Source organism: Castor canadensis, chromosome 7 (assembly GCF_047511655.1).
Source record: "Castor canadensis chromosome 7, mCasCan1.hap1v2, whole genome shotgun sequence".
NCBI lineage: Eukaryota > Metazoa > Chordata > Mammalia > Rodentia > Castoridae > Castor > Castor canadensis.
The window spans coordinates 28,652,980-28,678,021 of NC_133392.1; the positions used below are offsets into that span (position 1 = coordinate 28,652,980).

Sequence of the window (25,042 nt, forward strand, 5' to 3'; positions counted from 1 at the left end):
TTAGGCAGAGAAGAGAAGTGGTGTTTTCCATCTAATGCCTGTTCTGCAAAGGTCACTGGGGATTCCTCACCTGCACCCCTACCTGCACTCCTCCATCCTCCCTCCCTCTGACTATATATACCACAGCCTCATCCACGTTTCTCACTCTGCACTAATCCCTCTCGCCACTCCTCCATTCCCGCTTCCAGCAACCCCCACCAGAGTGGCTGCTAGAAGATCAGTTAACCCCCCCTCCCAACAGCAGGGTTAATTGTGGCCTCTGGCCGGGTCGCCTTCTGCCAGTCCGCCAAAACCGTTGGGAGGAGCTGGCCTATTGGCGGACACTCGGGGAAGGAAATCCCGTCAGGTCCGGTTCCAGACAAAGAGTTGGTCCGCCCGAGACCTACAGTCAACTTGCCAAAACCAGAGCGCAGATGAAACCTTGGGGAGAGGAGGGGAAGGAAGACCGTGAAGGGAATGTGGAGGGCACTGAAAAGACACCTCTCTCTGGAAGGCCTGAAGAGACTGGTTTGGGCAAAGCCAAAGTCTCTACCCGGCCAGCTGCTCCCTCCCCAAGCCTAGGTGAAAGATTCTGTGGGAGGATGACTGTTGGTAGGAAGTAATGATTAACCCTCTTCTCAGCCGGCCCAGACCCGGGGCTCACCCGGCTGTGATCTAGGGAGACACTGCTGGAGGACCCGGGACGTCCCCAGCGCTAACAGCCACCGCCACAGCGACGACGGGGATAGCGGAGGGAGGGGACAGTAAGAGGCAGCCGAAAGGAGACGGAGTGCAGGGCAAGGGGAGCGCAACTCCAGATGTGGGGATGCCAGGGAAAGTGACTAGCCACAGACCAAACGCGGGCGAGGGTGCGCGGCTCTGCGGTACCCAGGAGGAGTTGATGGGAGCACCCAGGCTGAGTTTCCCTGGAGTTGCGAGCGGACACCATATCTACTGCCTCGGATCCATCCGCGGCGCGCCCGCCCTCCCTTCCTCCTCTCGCAGCAGCGGTGTGGATGAGTTGCAGGCGGAGAGCGCGCCAGAGCCGGGAGCGGGTAAGGCAGGTCGAGACCGGCCAACGAGGCAGAGGCAGGGAGGCCGAAGGGCAGGGCCGCCGTGGCGGCAGCCGAGATGCGTGGAGGCTGGAAACAAAGGACCGGAGCCCAGGGAAGAGGGGGCACGGGGGCGAAAGGGACTAGCGACACTGGGAGAAGCTCAAGGAAAGGGGATTTCTCGGGGACCAGCCAAGGTTTGTATATGCCTGCCTCGTCCGCTCACGCCCAGCCTGGAGCTGGACGCCCGGGGGTTGGCCCGTGGCCTGGGTCGAGTCAGGGGGAATTGCTGCAGCTGTGCGGGCCATGTAAGGGTGCGTGCATGTGTGCGTGCGCGCAGACGACGGTTTAGGTAGGCAGGAGAAGGACTGGGGAGGATTAGGCACCGCCCCAGGTGACTGCCCTCCACTCTCCCCAGGCCCTGAAGTGTCCATTCCCAAAACTTGAAACAAAAAGCCTGAACCAAATTCCCCAAGAGCTGGGGCAATGTCTCTTTCTGGAAAAAAGTGATTTGATTTGAGACTTTAAGATCACTTGCATCCAGGCTTATCTCAACTTTCTGTAACTGTTTCTAGAAAAGAAAAGGTGCAAAGTAAATCTCCAATGGAAGAAGCCTCAGGCCCAGGAGTTCACCTGCCAGGTATAGACTGGTGATGGGGTCTAGACCCGTGGCTAACGAATACATTCAAGAAACTGACTAATGAAGGGAGGAAGACCCTTTCAATGTCTAAATCAATTAAGAATTTCCAATGTGTCTCCTTGTAGGCAGAGCATCTCTTGGTGAGATGTGTGTGTGTTTGAGTGTTATTGAGGGGATGTGGAAAGTGTTTGAGGGGTGGTGAAGAGTGTTTAGGCAAACAGCTATGTTACAGGCCCGGGCTGAGATAAGAGCTCAGGACCCATATCCAGCGTCTCCCCCTCCTCCCTCTGCCCTCAGCTGAGGCAGCTCTGAGGCCAAGGCCTCAGCCTCTTCCAGCGGGTCCGCCAATCAATCCTTCAGGTCAACACAACAATTAATAACGGGGTGAAGAGGCCTGGCAAAAGAGGGCGGGGGACTTGGGGCTGTGTCTCCCCACCCTCCATCCCCCAGGCTTAGAGGATCCAGTTGCCAGACCACGGAGAGGGAGGGGTGTCCAAGGGGAGAAAGAAACCAGGGACTGGGCCCAGGCCCCAGAAGGGAGACATAGGGCGTCAGCGACAGGGAGCTAAAAAGCCGCTGGGGCAGGCCAGCAGAGGAAGAGGAAGGACATAAATAAACGTCTTATTTTTATGATTCTGGGGGGTATACACTGTGATAGTTAAAGATCACAATTGACCTAGTTCCTGATTCTCTACCCTTCCTTCGTTCCCTTGCCCTTTCCGGGTGATTTTCGCTGCTCAGAAACCGGCTCGGCTAGACTAAATAAACCCCGCATCTTCCGCAAACCCGGCTGCGGCGGTTACGCCCGGGAGTCCGGCATGTACACTCGCTTGCGCATCGGTCATTGTCATTTTGAACTAGGCGGACTGGGCCAAAAAGGGAGCAGGGGCTAGCGGGGAGGGGGTGATACAAGAACCCCCAGGGATTTATGCCCTTGCCAGAGGTGGCTATGGAAAAGATGAGGACAGGAGGCTGGAGAGGCGGTGAGAAGAAAAGAGAGAAGGAGGCGGGAAGGGCGGAAGACTCCAGTGCTCGGCTTGATGTGGGCGTCTCGAATGGAAGACAGCTTCCTCCTCTCCAAAACTGCCTGTCTCCCGCCCAGCTCTGCACCTCCTCTCCACCCTTGCCCGAACTGTGCCTGCCAGGAGTGCAAGCCCTATCCGGGAAAGGAGGGATGGGGATGCAGCCTGTCTTTCCCGCAGCTGTGCCACGCGTCCCGAGAGCAGCCAAACTACTCCACCAGGCGAGGGTAGGCTCTGACGCCCCTGGGTTTGTGGGAAGCTCCCTAGTCTCTTCTGCAATATCCCACTTAACTTGGAATGAGGACCCTGGCAGCCTCTTAGGGATGTCCCCAAGCGCTCTGCCTCCACCTTTCTGAGGTGCTGGAGGGGGAGGGAAGAGGGAGAAGGAGGCCGGGATGCAGCTGCAGGGAGAGTTGCCGGGACTGGAAACCAGGTCCTCTCAAGGACCTTAAGCCTGCAAGGCAGGGAGAGGCGCCTGCCGGTAAAGAAAATGGAAACGTGGGAGTGTCACAAGCCAGAGCCAAGGGGACAGAGAAAGGGGGAGCTGGGGCAGGAGGCGTCTGAAGGCAAAGTAGATTCAGAGAGAATGAGAAAGAGAAACTCTGTGCAGGAAAAGAAGGAAGGAGGAGAGAGGTTCCCAGGAAAGCCGCCCAGCCATTAGGTCTGTCCTTGGGCTGCATATTTATACGGTCGAGGGGGTGCACAGATGGGCTCTCAATTGAATTCCATCTTCAACACCATCAGAGATTGATTTTGTACTCGCTTTTAATTTTGCCATAATTAATTAGATCATTACAACTGTTTGCTATTGATCTCCCCACTTAAACCTCTGGTGCGGAGGGTCTGCCCAGAGCCCTAAAAGCCCAGGAGGCCACAGTTGACACTCCTGGGTCCCAGGTTCCCAGTGGGGACAAGACCCTGGAGGAGAATGGGGACAGCCCAGGGATTGAGCCAAGAAGCTAGAGCAAGAGCAGTGCTGAGGGAGGGGGTGCGGGGGACCTGAGTTATCAGCTGAAAGAACTGGAACTTGAGCTGCGAGAGTGGGGAGGAGAGAAATGAGATTTGGGGAAGGTGAGGAGTGAGGAAAAAAGGCCCAGAGTTAGGCCTTGACCTCTATGAAATTATTTGGAAAACCCTGGAAACTTGATCTAACTCTCCTTCCCCACCAATCCCAAACTAAACTTGGGTACTTAGCTTCCCAACCCTGCACTAATGGGCTGTCAGAGCTGACCTGGCCAGTCTGGGGGAGACAGGGAGGAAGGAAATTAAAAGAGAACAACCCTCACAGTCTTTTGGTAGAGGATTTCAGATTCTCCTCCCCACCTGGGTCAACTGGCACCTGCCACCTCCTTTGCCCTAGGCCTCCCTTGAACCTCTGTTGATTTTTTGCAAAGGGCCTTCTCCCTACACATGTTAGGTGTGTTTAAACTAGTGCTCATAATCAAATACCCAAGACTCTCTCACACATATGCACACGGAATGTGTTTCCTATCCACTAAGCATGCACTCCCTTTCCACTAGAAACTAAGGCCTGCCCAACACGCCCAACTTGGAGGAAGTTGTGCAAAAATACTTATGCCTGGAGAGAAAGCGGGGTAGATCTAGTTAGTCCTAAATACCCAACAGAAGGGAAAAGCCAAGTTCTGCAAAGAGAGCAAGAGAAGTTGTAAATCTCACGTTTTCAAGGGGGAAAGTTTTCAATAGAAGATTCAGAGGGCATCGGGAGCGGAGGCCCTACTGGTGGGGAGAGTCCGCCGAACCTCTGTCCCCAGCCCTTAGAGTTGCCCGCTGGGTACCAAGCCCGGGAAAGGAGAAAGAGTAGAATTTGTCCCTTGGTTCGGCTGCTCGCATCCCTCTCAGATGTTCCCTACCCCCGCCCAGGCCTGTCCCACTGAGGGGTCCTCCAGTCTCTTACCTGCCCGACCCGTGCGCTGTTCCATGCTCTGCTTCCTGCCGCCGCGGCCTGGGCCTGGGTCTGGCTTCCTGGCTCCTCCGCGGCCCGACAGCGCGTCTCGCTCGCCTTGGCTGCTGCCGCCAGGAGATCTGGGCGCAGCCACCCAAGACGGAGCGGCTCAGATATCCAGGCTGCCCGCCGCCTCGGCTGTGCGCTCCGCTCGCGCCCGCGCTCACACACCCGGTCGCGCTGAGGCACAGCCACCCGCGGAGGAGCCCCGGGCCCTCCGCCCCGCGCACACGCGCGCACACGCACCAAGGCCCCCAGCCAGCTGCAGGCAAGCCGTCACCCTCGCTGCCTGAGGCACCCAAACACTTAATCCTTGGTACACGCGCCCGCACACCCGGTCACCCTACCCCCTCTTCACGCTCCCCTTCAGTGTACAGCCTCTGTTTAGGGGTGTCCTCACTCTCACTTACTCTCCAACTTTGTGCGGTTCCCCTTCCCCACTACTCGCCCCATCCCACTCTGTGGACCATAGGCTCCTCAAACTGCCATACGCTTTTGGGTCTCAGGTTCAGTCTCTAAGATGTCCACAGATGCGCCTCAACTTTTGTAGACCACACAGTTGTTCCCAGAGGTTCTTGTCACCAATACACTCATTGTGGCTTTGCTCTGAAAATCCTCTTCCTCTGGATTCTTTTTAAAAAATTCAGAATAAAAGGAAAAAGTCCTGGCTTCCTTGCCCATGAAGAGATGGAGAAGGCCAAGGGGAAAGGTTCAAGGGCCCAGCCCCTCCCACACTCACTTGGCCACCTTCATGGACACTGACTCTGCCACATTCTGGCTCCCCCACCCCAGTCTCTTGGGTCTTCAGATGTACACCCTCTGTGAGCACACGGGTGCTTTCATCCCTGATCAAAGGCCCACGTTAGTTTTGTCCTACATCATGCCCTCCCAATCACGCCTTGGTCATAAATTCTGAACCTCACTTTTTTCATATGCATGTGCTTGTACTCCTGCCCCCCCCCCACGTGCCCCTCATGAGCACTGATGTTCCCGTGCCTTCCTTCCATTTGTTCCACTTTTTCTGCCACCCACTTTCCCTGGGCCTCTCTCTCTTATATTTTTGCTCACACACACTAACCCTGAGAAGGTGTTCAGGAAAATGCTGGATAAGCTACTGTGTGCAGGTGGAGGCCTGTGGGGGGGCTCTCCCTCATACACACAGATACACACACCCCTCTAAGGCAAGGAGTGGGGCTCAAGTCCACTACTCTTGTGATTGGTAAGTCAGTTCCTGGGATCCCCATCTACTTCCACTGAGCTTCCCAGTCTAGAAAGGTTCTGCAACTAGGACAGCAAGTGGGAGGGGTACAAGGACCCCAAGCAAACCTGCGTGCACCGTGCTTCTTGGACTTTAGTTCTTAAAACCCTTCTACAAGAATCTGACTTTCTGTCCTTTCAGACAAACCCTGACCAAACCAAATTATTATCTGTCCAACTTTTTTTTTTTACAATGTTGGGAATAGAACCAGGACCTTGCACATGCTAGGCAAACTCTTACTCTACTACTGAGCAATCCCTAGCTCTCCCCACCCACACCCATCTTACCAGCAAGTTTGTTTTTATGGTATTGAGGTTTGAACTCAGGGCCTCATGCTTGCTAGGTAAGCAGTCTACCACTTGGGCCACACTCCTAACCCACCAGCACTTTTTAACACATCAGATCTCATTGGTGTTACTTTTTTCCTCTAGCAGTGATTTTCCAACTGAAGTGCATAAAAACTTAAAAGCAAAAATATTTTTTTCTTTTGTTATACACAGAAACATTTCCAAGGACAAGGACAGGAGAGCAATATGCACAAATGAAACTCCAGTCACACAATGCAACTGTCATGTGGATACTCCTTCACTTATATGTAATATGATAACATTGATTTCACCCAGGACCACACCCAGTCACACATGGGGTTGTGACCTGCTGAGTCACACCTTCAGTGCACAACTTTGTGCTTTGTTTCCTGTTCTTTAAACTGTGATAATCATCCTTGTCTATCTTATGAGTTTCTGGGGAGATAATAAGTGTGTGAAAAATTTATAAAATGTGAAGGCTGACCACACGTACAGCCGATGTACTTGCTCGTGTATCATCAGAAGCAGGAACTGAAACCTAATGTCCCAAACACACATAAGAAGGGAACCAATTGTTTTGAACTGGGGACACACATATTCAGCTTGGTGTCCCTTTCCGCTCTTGAGCCAGCTGGTCATAGTTACCTGAACACAGGTCTCAGAGTTGGGGCAGTGCCAGGGCCAGTGTCTGTGCCTTGGGGAAGGTATCTGAGGTCATTGTGTTAAGTAGCCTGTGGCCTACCAAGGGGCCAAGAAGAGGAAGCAAACTTAGCTTTTTGCTCTGACACTGTTCCTCCAGACACCTGCAAAATGATGCCAGCCAGAGTCCAGCACTACTTCAGTCTCCCTTCAGTCACCTCCCTCAGGCTCTGCCTCTCTTTGTCTCCTGGCCCTCATCCCTGTCCCACACTGTCTCTCGGGCCCTTTTGCTCATTGCCCACCCCATTGATTGAAAGTCTCTTTCAGGTTCTCCAAGGAGTCCCAGGAAAAATGATCCGCCAGCCTATTGATTCTTCATTAGAATTACATTTTCACATGTGCTAAATTGGTTTTAAAAGCTTTTTCTGTTGTTATTGTCTTGTCAGACCCTGCGGTCCAGGGCAAACCAAGTTTAAATGTTGTGGCTTCTTAGGGGGGAAAAAATCACCAGGGTTGGGACTGTGATTACTTGCCTTTCTGCCTTATTGTTGTCATGATGACAATTGTAATTTGGTTTAAGTATCTTTAGGAAAAAGGCGCTGTAGGAGGAGACTGCTCAGGTCAGGCTGGGGCTGGCTGGTGAGGGTTCTGAAGTCCCTGGAGGAAAGACACCAGAGCAGTTTTTCTTTTCCTGAAATTAAATTTAGCACTTGAACTTTTGTTAATTGCTTCTGGGACAAGAGGAAAGGTGAAAGTCTAAAAAATCATTTTTATTTCCTTTATTTCCTTACTCCCATTCCAGACTGAGTAGAAGAGATACAGAAAATGCAGCCACACTTATTTTAGCTCTTTTCCTTTTCTCTTAAATAGCTAGGTGCGTGTATCTCAGTGCTGACAAGCTTTGCCTTGCTTTGTAGCAGGGCAGAAGTCCAGTCACAGGACACTGGCAATCACTGTACTCTACATTGGCCAGGGAGGAGTTATTCCAAATAAGGAGGAAGAGGAAAAAGAGAAGCAGAAACTTGATAGAATAAAGGAAAAGAGAAACCCAGAGAGGAAGGGTGTCAATGCTCAGACTGAAGAGAGGGGAGAGAGATAGAGATAGAGAGAGAGAGAGAGAGAGAGAGAGAGAGAGAGAGAGAGAGAGAGAACACCAGGAACAGCCTGATGACAGAGGCAGAGAAGCAAAGGACAGTAGGATAGGGAAGGAAAGAAGGGGAAGGAAAGGAAGAAAACAACAGACATAAAGGAAAGTGGGGGAAAGGAGAGACTGAAAAAAGGAAGAGAAAGAGAGAAAGGAGGAGAAAAAGATCTAGGCAGGCAGAGGAGAAAGCTCCAGGGAACTCCTAACTCCTGTAGCCTGCCCTGCCCCCAGCCCTCACCCTCCCCTTGGCCTGGCAGCTGGTAAGCCAGGCCAGGGAGTGGGCACCAGGCAGCAGCCCAGCTGAGGCAGGAGAGCTGAATGTCTCCGTGATGTGTTTATCCCCTAATCAGTTCATTAGTTATAAACAACATGACATTAGAAGTTAGGAGGCAGTTGATATTAATTTTTATTTAACTAGTTGATGTTTAATCCGTCACGCCAGGCTGGGTAGCAGCGAGAAAGATCTTCCTGACACAAAACCAGTTAGAACTTCATAAGGCGCAATCAGTGTCCGCGCCTTGAAACAAACAAGAGAGACAGAGACAGAGAGAGATAGAGGCAGCCCTGCCAGAGATAGAGACAGTGTGTCAGGCAAGGAGAGACCTAACTCAAGGCAAGGGTTGTGGGGAATAAGCTAGAAAGACTGAATGGGGAGAGGATGGCTAGGCCAGGGACTCCAATCTGGCCACCACCTAACAGCCAGGTGCTGGTGGTAGGTGCCTTGGGAAGACTGATTTGGGACGCTTGGGGGAAGCTGCCAGGGTCCTGCCAAACCTGGCCCTGGCAGCAACCCATGCCTTTCAATGAGAAATGCATCCAGTATCCAGCAGCCTTGTGAGTGGTCAGGGCCAATGTCCCAGCCAGGCAAGAGCTCCCCACTTTCGGAAACTTTCCTCTCCCAGGACTTGGTGGGAAGAACCTTCTCCCTGTCTGCATCAAGAAGAGCTGGCCAGCCAAGAGAGGAAAGGAGGAAAAGGCTAGGAGTTCGTGCCCAGCGGTTCAAGTTTGACAAAGTTTGCAGTGGTCCCAAGCCAGAGCCGGGTGTGTACGTGTGTGGGCTCTGGGGTGCTGGAAGTGGCAAAGAGGGAGGACGTGAGGGATTGCTGGACTTCCCCAGAGTTGATCTATGCCTTATGAGCGTCCCTGTATGCAAGGTTTGGAGCAGGAACTTGGCCATCTGTGTTGATCGTGGGCTCCTAGTGTCGCCCATAGGAGACGAAAGTCTGGGGTTCCTGGCTAGTTAGGGTTAAGCTCTCCTTTCCCTCCCCTACCGTCAATCCCGCCCCGAGCCCGACCGCTGGGCTTTTTCCACCTTCGCTCGGGACACGGGCCGGGCGCTGTCTGGGTCACGGCTTAGTGCGCAAGCAGTGGTGGGGGGCCTGGGCTGTAGTTTTCCGCTGTCCCACAGGACATTGTTTGGAGAGGCAGACGTATCCTCGCTGCGCGCAGACTCAAGCCGAGCATCTCACCGTTTGCATGTTAACCTGCCTCCACCGCGAAAAGGAAATCGCTGAAATTCCGAAGAAAATTGCTTCTTGCCAGCGGTTAATAGTTAACTCAGACAGGAAAGTTCCCAGGGAAGGGCGAAAGTCAGGGTGAGAGGCGCAGGGGAGGCTCCCAGGGAGCGCCCAGGGAGGGCCGCAACCCGGGCCTCTCCCCTAGCCAGTCGCGCTCGGCCCCGTGCGCCTCCCCTCCTCGGGAGGCGCGTCCCCCATCTCGTAATTAGCATCGTTTAGTTCAGAAAACCCTTCCTGGGAGAAATCTGTTCCCTTGTTCTGGGGCTCGGTTCAGCACCTGATTCCGTCGGGTGAAGCGAATAAATCACCGCGGCGGGGGAGCCGGACCCAAGCCCGCCAGACAGGGGCCGATGGGAGAACGAAAAAGTGAGAAAGACGCGGAGGAGCCAGGGAGAGTGAGGGACCCTGGGAGGAGACCCACAGAAAGAGAGGTACCCAGAGGCCAAGAAGAGGCCAAAACAGAATAGGGAGCCACAGAAAGAGACAAAAGAGAGGCAGAAAGAGTGAAAAAGAAAAGCGAATGAGAAGAAAAATGAGATGGAAGTTAGAGGAGAAGAAAGAGCGAGGAGGGAGGCTAACAAGGAGGGTGCAAGAGAATAAAGAAAATAAAAGAAAACCAAAAGAGCAAAAGCTTTTGTTGATGCACTCCCCCGCAAAGCGCAGCAGTGAAAGCACGCCCCGCGGAGGCCAGGGTTCACTCAGTGGGCGCAGACCCGGGAGACCGGGACGGGGAGCTCGGTCTACGCACTCGGGGCTCTAGATGGGGTCCCACGCAGAATTGGACTGCGTCCGAGTTGACTCCTGCGCGCGGGGCGCACAGAAGCATCTTTGGTATTTGTATGGGGGATGTCATCCTGGGTCTGTGGCGGGGTAGGGAATGGGTAGACAAAAAGAAGCAGGGCTCTTTCTGGGGCGCTGCATTGGGTGCCTGGGACTCTCTATTCTGGGGGTGTGTGTGGGGAACCAGGGTGGGAGGGTTGAGGCCACTTAGCGGAGACCCCCAGCTTAGATCCCTCACCGTCCAGTAGGCCCTAGGAGAACTTCCCAGCCTCGGGTTTCCAGAGCCCAGGCAGGCGCGCCCGTCCACAGCTGAAGAGAAAAAACCGCAGCGAGAACCGCGACCCGGCGCCAGCGGAGGGCGCATTTCCTGAGCCGCCTCCAAGGGACCACAGTGAGGCACCGCGCAGATTCCACCTGCTCACAGGGCCTGGTTCAGCAGAGACTGCCCAGGCCAAAGGGCGGGAGGAGAAAGGAAAGTAGAGGAGAAAGCAGCGGGGGAGGGGGACGGAAACGGTGCAGTGCAGAAGAGGACAGGAAGGAAAAGTGGTATGTGGCCTGCAGGGGAAAGCAGGGCCTGAGGCTGTTGGGGGAGGGGAGCATCTTCTCTCCAGCCTGTCGAGGGCTGCGCGTGGATAGGAGTGGGAGTGCCCCTTTTCCTGCCTCATCATTGTGGGCCCCTGTGCTTTGGCGCCCCCAGGACACTACACTAAAGACTGAGACCCCAGCAGGCTGTCTGGAGACCTTTGTACAGGTGGTGACGGGACCAAGGGTAAGGAGAGAAAGGCATCCCAGACAGCACCTTTGAAGACAAACACCTTTGAGCTTCTGGGTCAGCAGATGGGATGAAACCCACTCCACTCTTTCTCTCTGTCCTGCTCCTCTACCTGGACCATCAGTCATGGAGCTGGAGTAAAGTGGGGAAAAAAACAGCCCTTTAGGAAAGAGATGGGCAGCTTAGTCAGTTCCTACTTCTGTAGGGAGACAGGCTCAATTGAGACCTACAACCTGAATTCTCTGGGCTGGGGAGAGTAAGGAGGCAGGACTGAGCTGTGCTAAGTGCCAAAGGCAGGGTCCCAGGTAGCCAGTCATCCTGGATCTACATTGTGCTGGGCACACGGAGGTAAATTCCACGCTGGCCCTCTTGAAGGGTGACATCACCTGGTGGCAAAGAAAAACTCTAGAAAGTGTCAAGATGTGACTGGAATACAAGGAAACACAACTGAGTGTCTCAGGAACACTAGATAAAAGGGATGTGGTCTAGCAAGGTACTTGGATGTACCCTAAATGCAGGTGATACGTGGGTGACATATTCCCTGGGCAGAAGAAGCATCAAGAGAAAAGGAGCACTGGGGAGGTGACAACAGCCACCTAGTTGGGGAACTAAAAAAGAATCTGTGAAGCCAATATGGGGGTTAGGGGGTAAGGCTAGGGCAATGAGGCAGGACCTGGATGGAGGAGCACTTTTGCTAAGGAGTTTTGATTTTCCCCTTTAGGCCTTAGGGTGCCACTGAGGGATTTTATATAGTGGAGTGAAAAGAACTGATTTGGAGGGGGAAGAACATTCTGGTATAGGCAATGGGCCAGAGGTAGAGAGAGTCACAGAAACCAGGTAATTGTCTCTGCAAGAAAATATGTGAAGTCTCAAAGCAGACAAATCTGAGGGAGATGTGAGAGGCTAGATGTGAGAGGTGGAGACAGGATGGTCACAGATTCAGATTGGAAGTGTGTGTGCGTGTGTGTGTGTGCGTGTGTGTGTGTGTGCGTGTGTGTGTGTGCGTGTGTGTGTGCATGTGTGTGTGTGCATGTGTGTGTGTGTGCGTGTGTGTGTGTGCGCGTGTGTGTGTGTGCGTGTGTGTGTGTGCATGTGTGTTGGGGTGAGATGCTGAGTTAAGGTCCTCTTAGGTTCCTGGGTAATTTTCATCTCAACTCAGATGCATCCCCACCCCTCTTGCAAACTTCCCCTCTAGTGGTTGTCCAAGTGGAAACCTGTGTGTCAGTCATGTCAGGGCCACATTTTTCTCCCTACCTCATGTACCATTTACCAGTCTCATAGAACAATGCACACTAGTGAAGAGGACAGGCCCTCAGAGTGTTTTGCTTTGAGATGTCACATCTTGCAGAGACCATTACCCAATTTCTGTGCTCTCTCTACTTCCAGCCCATTGCCTATACCTCCAGAACATTCTCCCCCCACTCCAAAACACATCTTTTCACTCCCCTGTATAAAATCCCCCAATGACATCCTAAGGCCTAAGGGGAAAACCACTAATCCCAAAACATCAGAGAAAGTGGAACTAAGAGTGGGAAATGGAGCCAGTTATCCTGAGATGCACTTCACTTTTCTCAAACAGTAAATGTATCAGCTATGTAACTTTAGGAGAATCTCTTAAAAACACTGTGCATAAATATTCACATGTGGAAAAAAAAGGACAAGAATTTCTACCTTACTTTGGGAGGCTGAGGCAGGAGTATTGGTTTGAGGCTAGCCTGAGCTATAGAGAGACCCTATCTCAAAAAAAAAAAAAAGTCTACCTTAAAGAATTGTTGGTTGGGTTAAATAAGTTAATATATACCTGGCACATAAATGCTTGGCTGTGTTATATCATTTCCTACCTCCACCTCAGCCTCTGAGGAAGGATGGAGGGCTCACTATGTTGTCCAGGCTGGTATCAAATCCCAGATCTTCCTGCCTCAGCCTCTGAGTAGCTGGGATTATAGAAATGCACCACCATGCCTGGTCTTAGACTTCTTTATATACTGATTGAACACTGCATGGTGTCTGAGGCACAAAGAGCAGTCAATATAGAGTTGCTTAGGGGAAGCTGTCCATCCAGAAGGGTGGTCTTATGCCCATTGTTGCAAGGTTAGTGATAATAACAAGAAAAACACCTAACATGCCTGAGGGCTCACTGCATGTCAGGCACTGTTCTGAGTGTGATATATCCAATAATTCCTTTAATCTTCACCTACTCTTATTAATTCTACTTTACGAATGAGGAAACTGACGCACAAAGAGTTTTAATAACTTTTCTTCAGTCACGCAATGAGCGGCTAGCAAGGCAGGCTCTGTACCCAGATACCACTTCCTTAAACCACAGTCATAAGCCTTACAATGCTAGAAATTCTGGTCCCCAAAAGGAAGTCAGAGGGAAGAATGTATCCTGGCTGTGGCTGAGAGGACTCTTTAGGAACTGTCTCTTGGCGAAACCTAGGAATGGCCCTCCCCTCTCCCTTCCAGATTCTCATGCCAGTCCCTGATCTCTCTCCTCTGCCTAGGGTGCCTAAATCTAGGAACTCAAGTTAACTCCTGTGACCAGGCCATCCAAGACTGTGAGACTGCAGGACCACTAGCCCTCACCAGCTCTTCAGGAAGGTCAGAGCCTGTAATGCAGTGTTAGGAGAGTAATTTCCTGAACTAGGCCCTGTCCCTCTCTGAGGTACCCCTGGCTTCTTCAGCTTCCGGGCTTGCAGCCTCAATATAGGGGAGGCTTCGCTCCCTCTATGCCCTATTCAAGCTGGGTTCAGCCTCTGATCAGGCCCCAAAGGGCCTGATCCTCAATGCCAGTCACAAACAAGAGCCCCTGAAACTTTCCTGATGCCTCTCCCATGCAGATCCCTCATAAAACTGGCCAAGGTCCCCTGGGAACTGCAGAGGGATACAGAGGACCCCACCATGAGTCCATCCTCTCTACAGGTTCTTGAGTCCACAGAACAGGCAGTATGACTGTCCACTGAACTGACCTTACTGAGGCCAGAAGGCTGACCTCTCCCCCATCTCAGAACTGCCCCACAGCCCTCCTTTCTGCAGACCTGAATGAAGTCTTTCTTTTTCTTTCTTAGGTGAGAGTTGCCTTTGTCAAAAAACAGAAGTTGAAGAAGCTCTGGAATGATCCAGCAGTATGGAGACTATTCCTGACTTCCATTAACCCATTCAGGTAGATTGAGGGGGACGAGGGTCCTGGGCCTGCGTTTTGGAAGGAGTCTCATTTCTTACTGGTGTCTAACCATTTCCTGGCTAAACACACTTAATGGCTTGTTCCAAATGACCTTTGAGTTCTTTAAAACAGTCATTGTAGCTGAGCAGATATTTCCAAAGTGTAAGTGCCATGGAGCAAATCTGTTTATGGACTCCTTTCAAGGGTCCACCTTCAGAGCTTGCAGCCTACTTAGTCTTTTGAAAATCTTCCCCTAAGATGGACAGGATGTTAGGCAAGATGCCAAATCACTCAGAGCAGACACTGGGGATGAAGGTGACTGGATGGATGTAAATTAAGAGATAGGAGATGCCTCTCTTGCAGCCCCCTCCACCTCTCCAACTCTTTCTGCCAAGGAGAAGTGTATACACTGGGGACAGAGTGCCAGCTGCAGTATCCCAGCGGTGAAACTGCCCCCTTCCCAGGGCAAGTTACTTCTGAGTTTTAGTTTTTTCATCTGAGGCTGAGAACCTTCTCCCTGTTGACTGGGGGAAATTAAAGCCTTAAAGCGCCCAGCACTGTGCCTGGTGCTCAATAGTGCTCTCCTCACCCCACCCCCTGCCCAGTAATGTCATTGTCATGATCATATGCCTTTCAAGGAGCTTGCATTGCACCAGTCACAGGTTCTGGGTCATCTGCACTCCTAGACACCTGTGTGAGCTGGGAACTGGAACAGGGGAGAGACCTTCCTCCCTGCAAGCACCTTGGGGCCTGGAGCTTTGGACTCACTGGCTTCCCTGGTGAGGAGCCCGAGGCTCTGCAGCGCAGATACGATGGCCAGGACCAGAGGTTAGACAGCCAGGTCGGATGCAGGCGAGCAGGACTTTGAGGCCTGTAGTCTGCGTCGGAAGCGTTCCTGGACGCCGCCACTGCCATGGAGCCCACCCAGCTTGGAACTGCCCAGGTGCCCGGTGCGTCCCTTGCGCTCCCGAGCGAGGCTCGCTAGCGGCCGGCCCCGCCCCGCTCGCCGAGCGCCGGCTCTCGATTAATAATCATAAACCCCCGCTCACCCTCCTCTTAAAATTAATAACTCTGTAATTACAGTCATTTCAGAAGCCTCCTGAGCCGCCGAGGCCGGCCCGGTCGCCGGCCGCCCCGCACCGTGGGCAGGAGGAGGGAGGAGGCCGGGCGCGGCGGCCGCGGCACCTGCAAGTACAGAATGAGAATTAAAATCGCTCTCAACAATCCAATACACTTTTTATCAGCCATCTATCTGAGAGCCGGGTCCATTCATCATCCGAGGCATTCTCCCTGAAAACAAGACCCATTCAGATTTTATACAAATTATCATATTTATCATCGTCTCCAACTCCGGAGTAACATCTCCGCAAAGTGTCTGCCGTCTCCCCGGGGAGCCGCGCGGCTCGGAGCGCCCGCCCGGCAATTCCCCCGCAGAGCCCCTCCTGCGCCTGGGCCCCTCCTCCGCAGCGGCCCCCTCGCTGGCCTTTGATCCGCTGTTCCTGCGTCCCCCACCGCTCCCTCTGCCCCACATCCCACCGATCACTCTCTTTCTCCCCAGGACTTCTCTCCTTTTGATCTTTCTTGTCTTCCCCATTCCTCCCTAGCGTCTCCCTGGACTGTCTCTCCACTTTCTGTCCAGGGCCTGGTTAGGTCTTCCTACCTTCTCTTTTCTGTTCCTTATCTTTGCTTGTCCTGCTATGTCTTTGCCCTCTCCCCTATCTCATCCTCTTGCCTGAACTAAGAAACAAGAAAGGCCATTTGGGACAGAAACGCTTGAACATCCCATTGTGGGCTACTGAGGTCTTCCAAAGTGGGAGAATCCAGTTTGATTGTCAGGGTCACGAGGGGCCCCTATGCAGAAACCTGAAGAACTGAAGCAGGAGCACATAGGAGCACATGTTCATGACCACCACACACAGCAATTCACTCACCACACACAGCAAACACACACAAACCACAACCTACACACAACACAAACCCTCCACTACACAGCCCCCATCACACATAGCCCTCCCAATGTGTACAGTTCCTCACTTCACACATACACAGCCCCCAATACCTTCACAGTCCCCCTCCCCTACATAGTACTACACACACCCTAATACACAAACAGCCCTCAACACATACATACAGCCCTCCATACATAACCATACACATGCAGTCTTCTTCAGAGCCACACAACTCCTCACAACTCCCCAGGACACACACAGCTTCCTGCCACACATAATTCCCACTACATACAGATACACATAAATGCAAACACACACATATACAGGTCTACACATAACCCTCTCCAGTCCTATTCTGATTCTCATCCCCCTGCTCTTTAGTAGTGGTACTGGGGTTTGAACTCAGGGCTTCACACTTGTTAGGCAGGCATTCTACCATTTGAGCCACTCCCCCAGCCCTTTTTTGTATTGGTTATTTATGAGATAGGGTCTCTCAAACTATTTACCCAGGCTGGTTTTGAACCTTGATCCTCCTGATCTCTGTCTCTCCGGTATCTAGGATTATAGTCCTGAGCTTGCTTTCTTTCTTCCCTTCCTTCCTTCCTTCCTTTCTTTCCTTTCTCCCTCACTTCTTCCCTCCTTCCCTCTCTCCCTCCCTCCCTCCTTTCTTTCTTGCTTCCTTTCTTTCTTCTCTCTCTCCAGATGGGAACAGATCAGCCCAGCCACCACAGCTCCTGGAACAACTTCTGCCTTAGGTGGGGAAGGGATTGTTTCCCTATATCCAGCAAGATCTTGGCTGCACAGCCAGCTTCTGGACGAGCCAAACTTGCTCTGCCTTGACCCCCAGGGGTTAATAAGACTTCCTCAGGTTAAACCTACAGACATAAGGACGTTTTAGGAGCTCTTATTCACACTCGAAGAAAGGAAAGCCTCATAGAAAGGAACAGCAGAAATGCCCCTAACACGGGTTTCTGACTCAGCCAGCCTTAATGACTGCTTCCTTTTTAGACCTCCATTCTGAGGGTGACCCAGCCAGTCTCCAGCATTCTACTGAAGTCCCCTTTGACCTAGTCCATTGTCAATTTCCCTTCACAAGGTTGCCTCAATGGGTTGCTTAGCTGTTTCCTGTGAGCTGTTGGTTGGTTTATTCCTTCCTTCCTCAGTTGGTAATTCAAAAAACATTACCGAGTGCCTTCTCTGTGCCAGCTCTGTGCTTGGTCTGAGGATTTTGGTAGTAGACAAGAGTTAGCCAGCCCCTGCCTCTGTGGAGATTACGGTCTAGAGCAGTGCATCTGTGGAACTTCCAGCCATGGGGCAAGTGTTCTATATTTGCACTGTTCAGTATGGTGGCCACTAGACATGTGTGGCTACTGAGCACTTAAAACATAGCAAATGTGACTTAGGAACTGATTTTTTAAAGTTTCATTTAGTTAAATTGGTTTGTTTAATATAATTGTAGCTGGTGGCTACTGAATTGACCTGTATAGGTCTAGAGGGCAGATCAGTCCTCATTTTGTTAAATAGGCCAGGATTTATGTGAAGGAATTCCCCGCTTCCTTCCAGAGCTGTGGAAGGCCTGTGAGTATGAGAGGCCTCTGAATAGTAGCTCCTCTCCCTGTTAAGACTAATTTCCTAAACACTGTATGGTGGGTTTCCACTCATGCATGCATGAAACCCACCGTACAAGAACCTGAGTAGCTGAAATGAGATTGCTCTGACACCGTAGGTGACTGGTTCCTGAGGAAAGAGTATTTGTTTGGTATCAGACATTATTTGCAATGCTCTGTGGTAAGTCTGACCTGGGGTTCACGTGCAGATGCCTGTGGGGCAGGGATCATTGGGAAGAGAACATGATGGGGGTTCTGGAGCAAGTGGAGAGGGGAGGCCTCTTTATTTTTTATTTTTGTAGTGTTAGGGATGGAACCCAAGGCCTGAAGCCTCTTTAAAGGACATGGTTCCTCAGTTTTGGAGACTATTGTAGGGCTGGGGGTGTAGCTCAGTGGTTGTCTATCATGCTGAGGCTCTGGATTAAATTTTCAACACACACACAACACACACATGCACACACACAGGTGCGCACACACGTGCACACACACACACGCACACACACATGCAAGACAATTGCCAGGCAGAAGTGGGAGCCAGTGATGTCAAGCTGTCTGATTTTTTTTTTATGGACAACCAGAACTGTTGGTTTCTTAAATACGAAATTCATTGGAAACTCTTTAAACAATTTAAAAACTAACAACCTAACTGGAAGGATGATCAAATGACAGATGTGCCAGGATGTTGTGTGTGTGTGTGTTTTTATATATATATATATATATATATATGAAACATAGAGATAAATAGATAGATAAAGATCTACAAGGTAAACTAAGTAAGAAAAAGAAGGCCTGAAATAACGTGTAAAGTACCATTCACATAAAAGAAAAACAAAGCACACATACTTGTACATACCCACTTGTGCCTGCATAGACTAGTTCTGGAATGACATAGAAGAAACTGAAACAGTGGCCATCTCAAGGAAGGAGGCAAGGATACAAGGATGACTTTCCCCCTGTATACTCTTTGGTATATTTCAGTGTGTGTGTGTGTGTGTGTGTGTGTGTGTGTGTTTTAACAGGTTGGCCAAACTCTCAATCCCCCTGCTTTAGCCTCTGGAGTGCTGGGATTACAGGCATGCACCACCATGCCATGTGGTATGTTTTAACTTTTGCACTAAAAGTGTGACTTACCTATTTACAGTACAGGCTGAGCAAACCTGGCTAAAAACTAACTGTAGCTTTTGGGCCACATGTTTATAGACTCTGATCTTCATGAAGTATCCCTTTGAAGTAGATATTACTTACCTCATCATACAGATGAGGAAGGTGAAGCTCATTTGGATTAAAGTTCATACAACTAGCTAGTAGTGGAGCTTCAGTTCTAACCCTGGTTCCCTGGCTCACAGGCCAGAGTACCACACTGCCTCTTCCAGAAGAGGCAAGGAATGAAGATGCTCAGAATGCTTCGATCATGGTCAGTAACATTTGTTGGGCTATCTTCAGTGCTCACAAGGACCTTATGAATCACACCATTATTATCCCATTGTACAGATGGGGAAGCTGAGGTAGAGAGGTCAGTTAAGCTGCCCAGAGTTACACTGGCTAGGAAGTGGAAGAGCTGAGAGCATTATCTGAGTACCTGGGTATTCTAACTCTAAAGTATGGTCCTTAGTCATTTCAGTGCTGAAAGAACTCTAAATTCTCTCTCTCTCTCTCTCTCTCTCTCTCTCTCTCTCTCTCTCTTTCTCTCTCTCTCTTTTTCTGTGTGTGTGTGTGTGTGTGTGTGTGTGTGTGTGTGTGGTGGTGCTGGGGACCAAACCCAGGGCCTCATCTATGCTAGCCATGTGCTCTGCCAGTGAGCTACATCTCCAGCCCTGTAATCTATTTGTGTACCCTGTTGCGAACTCACCCCCCAAATGCTCTGTCAGCCCTCTCTGGAGCCTGCCAAGAGTGTACACTCACCCCTCCAGTGTATGTATACAAGTGTGTACACATGTATTTGTCCAGACCCATCTGTGCAGCTCAAGAACAGATAGACGCCCTTGGGATGGAAGAAGAGGCTTCCTGGGTCATCTCTGTGACGAGGAAAATGGATAACTGCCAACAAGGATCCTTCAGATTCCTTGTGATCCTCCCTTCCTACTTATACCCTTGCACTGCTCGGTGCCTGAGAGATGCCTTTTCCCAAATACACGTAAGTGCTTGGCTCCAGCAACCTGCACTTATTAACAATGCCACGTGAATGTGAAGCGAATTCTCTTTCCATTCTCTGTAAGGATGTAGAAAGGAATTAGTATTTCCGTTTTGTAGGTGAGGTGACCAAAGTTCACATACTGCATCACCTCATTCTCTCTCTCTCTCTCTCTCTCTCTCTCTCTCCCTCCCTCCCTCCCTCCCTCCCTCCCTCCCTCCCTCCCTCCCTCCCTCTCTCTCTCTCTCTCTCTCTCTCTCTCTCTCTCTCTCTCTCTCTCTCTCTCTCTCTCGTAAACAGGTCCATGGCCTTGAGTAAGAACTCATCCCATTGGTGGCTGGAGTTATATGGCTAAAATAGTGGCTGAGTGTGACTTGAAGTCTGTCTGGTGTAGCTTTCTGTGCACAAGGACATGTATTACTCCCCTTGTTCTCAAGGCACCAAAGTCTCATCCAAGTTTCTCTTCCCCCCACAACAATCTTGTCCTTTTGCCAAGCCTGGCCAAAGCGCAAATGAAGTAGAATTTCCAAAAACTCTCTACCTGGATCCAAATCCCACAGCCACAGGCCTAGGTTCCTGGTATCTAGGTAGCCCCAAGCCCAGTGAGTGACTAAGGAAGAACCAGCAAGCAAACATTGAAGGAACATTCGGTGCCATACCACCTCCTCGCCACACGTGTTTATGCTTATGTTCACAAAACACGGGCTCTGGCAGGATCCAGACTCTTGGAAGGCCTTGGCAGCCAGAGGCAGCTTTAGATGGGGATGACATGTCTGGCAACTGACGGACCATTTAGCTCTCCGCTATCTAGGGCCTCAAGTATCACCTCCAAAGAACTCATTCTACAAACACTTGTAAGTTACTTGCTATATATCTGACACTGTCCTAAGCACATTACAAGTTTCCTATTGCTGCTGTAACAAATCACCAAAATCTTAATGGCTTAAAGCAACACATTTGTTATCTTTACATTTTGCAGGTCAGAATTTGTGTGTGTGTGTGTGTGTGTGTGTGTGTGTGTGTGATTGGTATTTGAACTCAGGTCTTTATACTTGCACAGCATTCACTCTATCCCTTAAGCTACACCTCCAATCCATTTGGAAATGGAGTCTTGCAAACTATTTGCCTGGGCTGGCCTCAAACCTTGATCCCCCCAATCTCAGCCTCCCAAATGGCTAGGATTACAGGTGTGAGCTACCAGTTGGGTTCAGAATTTTAAATGGTCAGCAGGTCTTAATTCCTTCTTGGAGGCTTTGGGAGAGAATTTGTTTCCTTGCCTTTACCACTTTTTTAGAGGCCACCCACATTCTTTGGGTCATAGCTGCATTGCTTCAATCTATGTTTCTGTTTTCACATCTCCCTTGACTCTGATACTCCTGTTTTCTTTTATAAGAATTTTTGTAACAAATGACATTAGGCCCACTCAGATCACCCAGGATGATTGTCTCCTCTCAAGATCCTTAATCACATTTGCAAAATCCCTTTTACCATGAAAATGACATATTCATAGGTTTTGAAGACTAAGATTTTGGATATTTTTAGGGAACACTTATTATTCTGCCTATCAGAGCAAGTAATTATGCATCTAACCCCCAATAACAACTCTATGAAATAGGTAGTATTGTTATCACCATTTTGCAAATACAGTCATCAAGACAGCCAGAGGTTAGGTTGTTTGCCCAAGGTCATACACTCAGTACAGGACAAAATACAGTTCAGTCTCCCAAAATATGCCTCCTGGGTTGTGCTCTTAACTCCTACGTGCTTGGAGGCCTGATAGAAACAGATGCACTGTGTCTACAGGTGCTTACTCTGGCATCCCACAACACGTACATGTACTTTTCATATGTATGTATTCTGCTCAAATGCATATGCACTACAGATGTATGAATATGCACAAAATGTCTGGACACGTGCATCCACAATCATCCCCTTTGCACATGTACATGCACACAGGTATACATGCCCTGCACACAGATACACATTTATATATAGTATCTTATGCACAGTCAATCTATGCATAGATACATATTGTGCACATGCAGCAAACATAATATATGCTTTTGATACTATTTGCATGCGTAAGCATCCTGTGTTAGCAAGCACGTAATGAGACAGGCACCAGTGGCTCACGCCTGTAATCCTAGCTATGCGGGAGGCAGAGATCAGGAGGATCAAGGTTTGAAGCTAGCTTGGGAAACCACTTTGTGAGACCCTATCTCAAAAAAAAGGCTATTACAAAACAGGGCTGGCAGAATGACTCAAGTCGTAGAGCACCTGCCTCTCAAGCATGAAGCCCTGAGTTCAAATCCCAGTACTGACAAAACAAAAAAAACCCACATAATGCCCTTTGATACATACATATACCCTGGATACACATGGAACCATGCAAACATATACTCCTTTGTGTATATCAGCATACATTAATAAAGGGGCTTCACAGTGATTTTTACATACATATATATAATGTATTTTGATCAAATTCACCCCTTCAATATACTCTTTCTTAACTCTTTTCTTTCTTTTAAGCATACCTTGCCAAAAATATATAATGTGCCTGCAATGACACACATATACTGTACATGAATATACCACGCACACACATATACCCAGCTACTGCCTGTCTAGACATATAGCTTACCCACACATAAATTCTGTTCATAAACACATATGCCTTTCATAGAGACTCCCTTATACATACTGCGCGGCTGCAGACCCTTCCTCCCAAAACAGCATGCCCTGCAACCCTAGCTACATTGACGTACCATGCATACGTTCTCAATTAATATGCACATACATAAAGACCCCAAGTACACAATCCTGTGCCCACACACATCTCACTCTGACTACACGCACAGAATCCTTTAATGCATTTTATGCACACAGCCTGCAGTTACAGAAGTGTAAATCCTGTTCAGCAGGTCTAAATCCTGCTGAATTCTCTGCTTTAATCAGTACTTACATAAAAAAAAAAATAGCCCCACAAGTATGGGCCCTATCTGAGGTTTAGAAGTGCTTCCTCAAGCATTCCCCAGCACAGGGTGTGGGTTATGCCCATTTTCCTGGGGAGGAGGCTGAGGCGGGCCAGGGGCGGGGCTAGCCCAGGGCCACCACGCCCCCGCCCTCCCGCCGCGGAGGTGTGATCAGCCCCCGGCTCGTATCCCTCAGCCCTAACAGAAAAGTAGTTCCAATACCATGTTTGTTAACTAGGTTATCTAGGCTGTGGAAGATTTTAATGTTGAATTTTATAGCTTTACCACGCTCTGCCGTCCTTGTGAATATTGTAATATTGCATTTTTTACAAGTTACTCTTCTGTTAATGTTCCAGCTAGTAACTTTTATAATCCTCCTCAATGAAATTTTTTTGTATTCTTCCGCACCGTTAACCCCAATGGCGGCGCCTCGGCCCCTGGCAGGAGGCAGATACGAGATGAATTCCTCTTTAATCAGAAATAATAATAATAAAAACACACACGCGGCTCCGCTGCCTATCGCTCCGGCTTCCCTCACCGCCGCCGCCGCCTCTCAGGGCCGCCTGTGGACCCGGCGGCCTAGGCCTCGGGCGGCTTCCGACAGACGGCGGCCGGCCGACCGCGGCTGGGCAGCGCCGGGCTCCCGGCCAGCTTCGCGCCGCCCCGGCCCGCGGCCCTGGCGGGTCTCCCCCCCCGGAATGCGGGTCTCTCCTCTTGCCCGACCCTTCAGCCTCCCGTTCCTCTTTCTGCATGCGTCCATCTGCCCAGGCCTCTACTCTGCTGCCTCAGCCAATCAGTGTTTCTCCCTCTTCCATGTGGCCCCTCTGTCTCAGTAGAGGATGTCTCTGCCATTCTCTACCCTGACCTCTACCGTGGATCTCTGTTTTCCTCGGTCTACCTTTCAGCATTTTTGTCAGTCTCTACCTCCTTTTATTTATTTATTTATTTATTTATATCTGTTATTTCTTCTCCCTCAGAAGACCCGAAGTTATTTGTGGTGGGGAATGGGGATACACCCTGGTTAGTGAAGTGGAGTTTTAGACCAGTTTGGGGCTGGGTTGGCACTGGGGTACATTTGAAACTACTAGGTTAGGGAACCAAAAGAGGCTTATAGTGTGCCATACCTACAGGAAGAGTCATGGTGAAGGGTGTCCAAGGGGTGGGGGTGAAGGCGAAGTCAGAGAGGCCTAGCTTCTGGGTCCTGGAAGAGAAAGCAATTGGCTAAAGGAGCCCTGGTTTACTGTCTACTCTGGCCCTAGGATCCTGTCCATCTAATGGGAAAGATCCACTAAGGAGATTGGGGGAAAAATGGGTTGTTACCTAGAGAGAGGAGGGCTGTTGGCTGGTTGGCTGGAGTTTTGATGGAGGGAGATTGGATGTGCTTGCTTTTGTGCTGGGATGCATGGCCCGACTTCACTGATTGTGGCAAAAGAAAACCAAGACTACAGCAGGTTGCAAGAGTTCATTCAGTCAACAAGTAGGCATTCAATACCTGCTGTGTGCCAGGCTGGGTGCTAGACCCAGGGAACACGAAGAGTGCAGAAACATGTTGACCTCATGGAACTTGTGCACTAGTGGAAGTGACACATACTAGTCCAATAATGCAACTGTAACTTTGCAAACTGGGATCGTTGCTAAGGATTTCTGAGCTGGAGAATATATCCCTGGAGCTTTTGGGGATCCTGTAGCTAGAGGAGCAAATTGGACTCAGGGCCTGATAAGGACTCCAGAGTCACATTCCTGGGCTTTTCATCTTACCTCCTATGTTTAATGTTCCCCTTCTCTCCCTCTATTTTACAGAGAATGGAACTCCCTTGCCCCCACCCCCACTACCCCGGGAGATTTTTATCAGCTGCTCCAGACTCCTCCCCATCAGAATTTCCTAGGACCTCCAGATCTGGCCACTACAGCACCCTCTTACTTCATCATGCAGAGGGGTTGGCGGCCCCACACATAAGAACAGAGGTGCCCAACATCTGGAAGCAGAGCCCCAACTCAGCTGAACATCTGGAGTGCTAATCGCAGGAACTGCCAGCGGCCCCCGACTCCTTCCCGACTCCCCGGTCCTGGAAGGATATTTGGAGGGGGAGGAGTAAAGTGTTCAGCTATCAGGACACTCAATGCCCCAGTCCTCTGTTCCCCTCAA

The 25,042-nt window shown here is 50.5% G+C and overlaps 1 protein-coding gene across 10 annotated transcripts; it reads left to right on the top strand.

Annotated features, from left to right (window-relative positions):
• The first annotated feature begins 232 nt into the window (after window positions 1-232).
• On the top strand, window positions 233-25,029 carry LOC141424756 (uncharacterized). Of its 10 annotated transcripts, none has more exons than XM_074078518.1 (7): window positions 361-1,034; window positions 1,607-1,671; window positions 8,908-9,050; window positions 9,414-11,071; window positions 13,579-13,675; window positions 14,143-14,237; window positions 14,924-15,400. In XM_074078518.1, exons 1-4 carry the CDS (start codon window positions 806-808, stop codon window positions 9,517-9,519), a joined length of 543 nt encoding a protein of 180 aa, XP_073934619.1. In that variant the 5' UTR covers window positions 361-805; the 3' UTR covers window positions 9,520-11,071; window positions 13,579-13,675; window positions 14,143-14,237; window positions 14,924-15,400. The 10 variants fall into 10 exon arrangements, 8 of the variants coding, with proteins under 8 accessions (XP_073934621.1, XP_073934620.1, XP_073934619.1 ...); XM_074078517.1 differs by having other exon boundaries at window positions 372-1,034; window positions 8,908-9,046; XM_074078520.1 differs by lacking the exons at window positions 9,414-11,071; window positions 14,924-15,400 and adding an exon at window positions 24,697-25,029 and having other exon boundaries at window positions 249-1,034; window positions 8,908-9,046.
• Window positions 25,030-25,042: the final 13 nt, after the last annotated feature.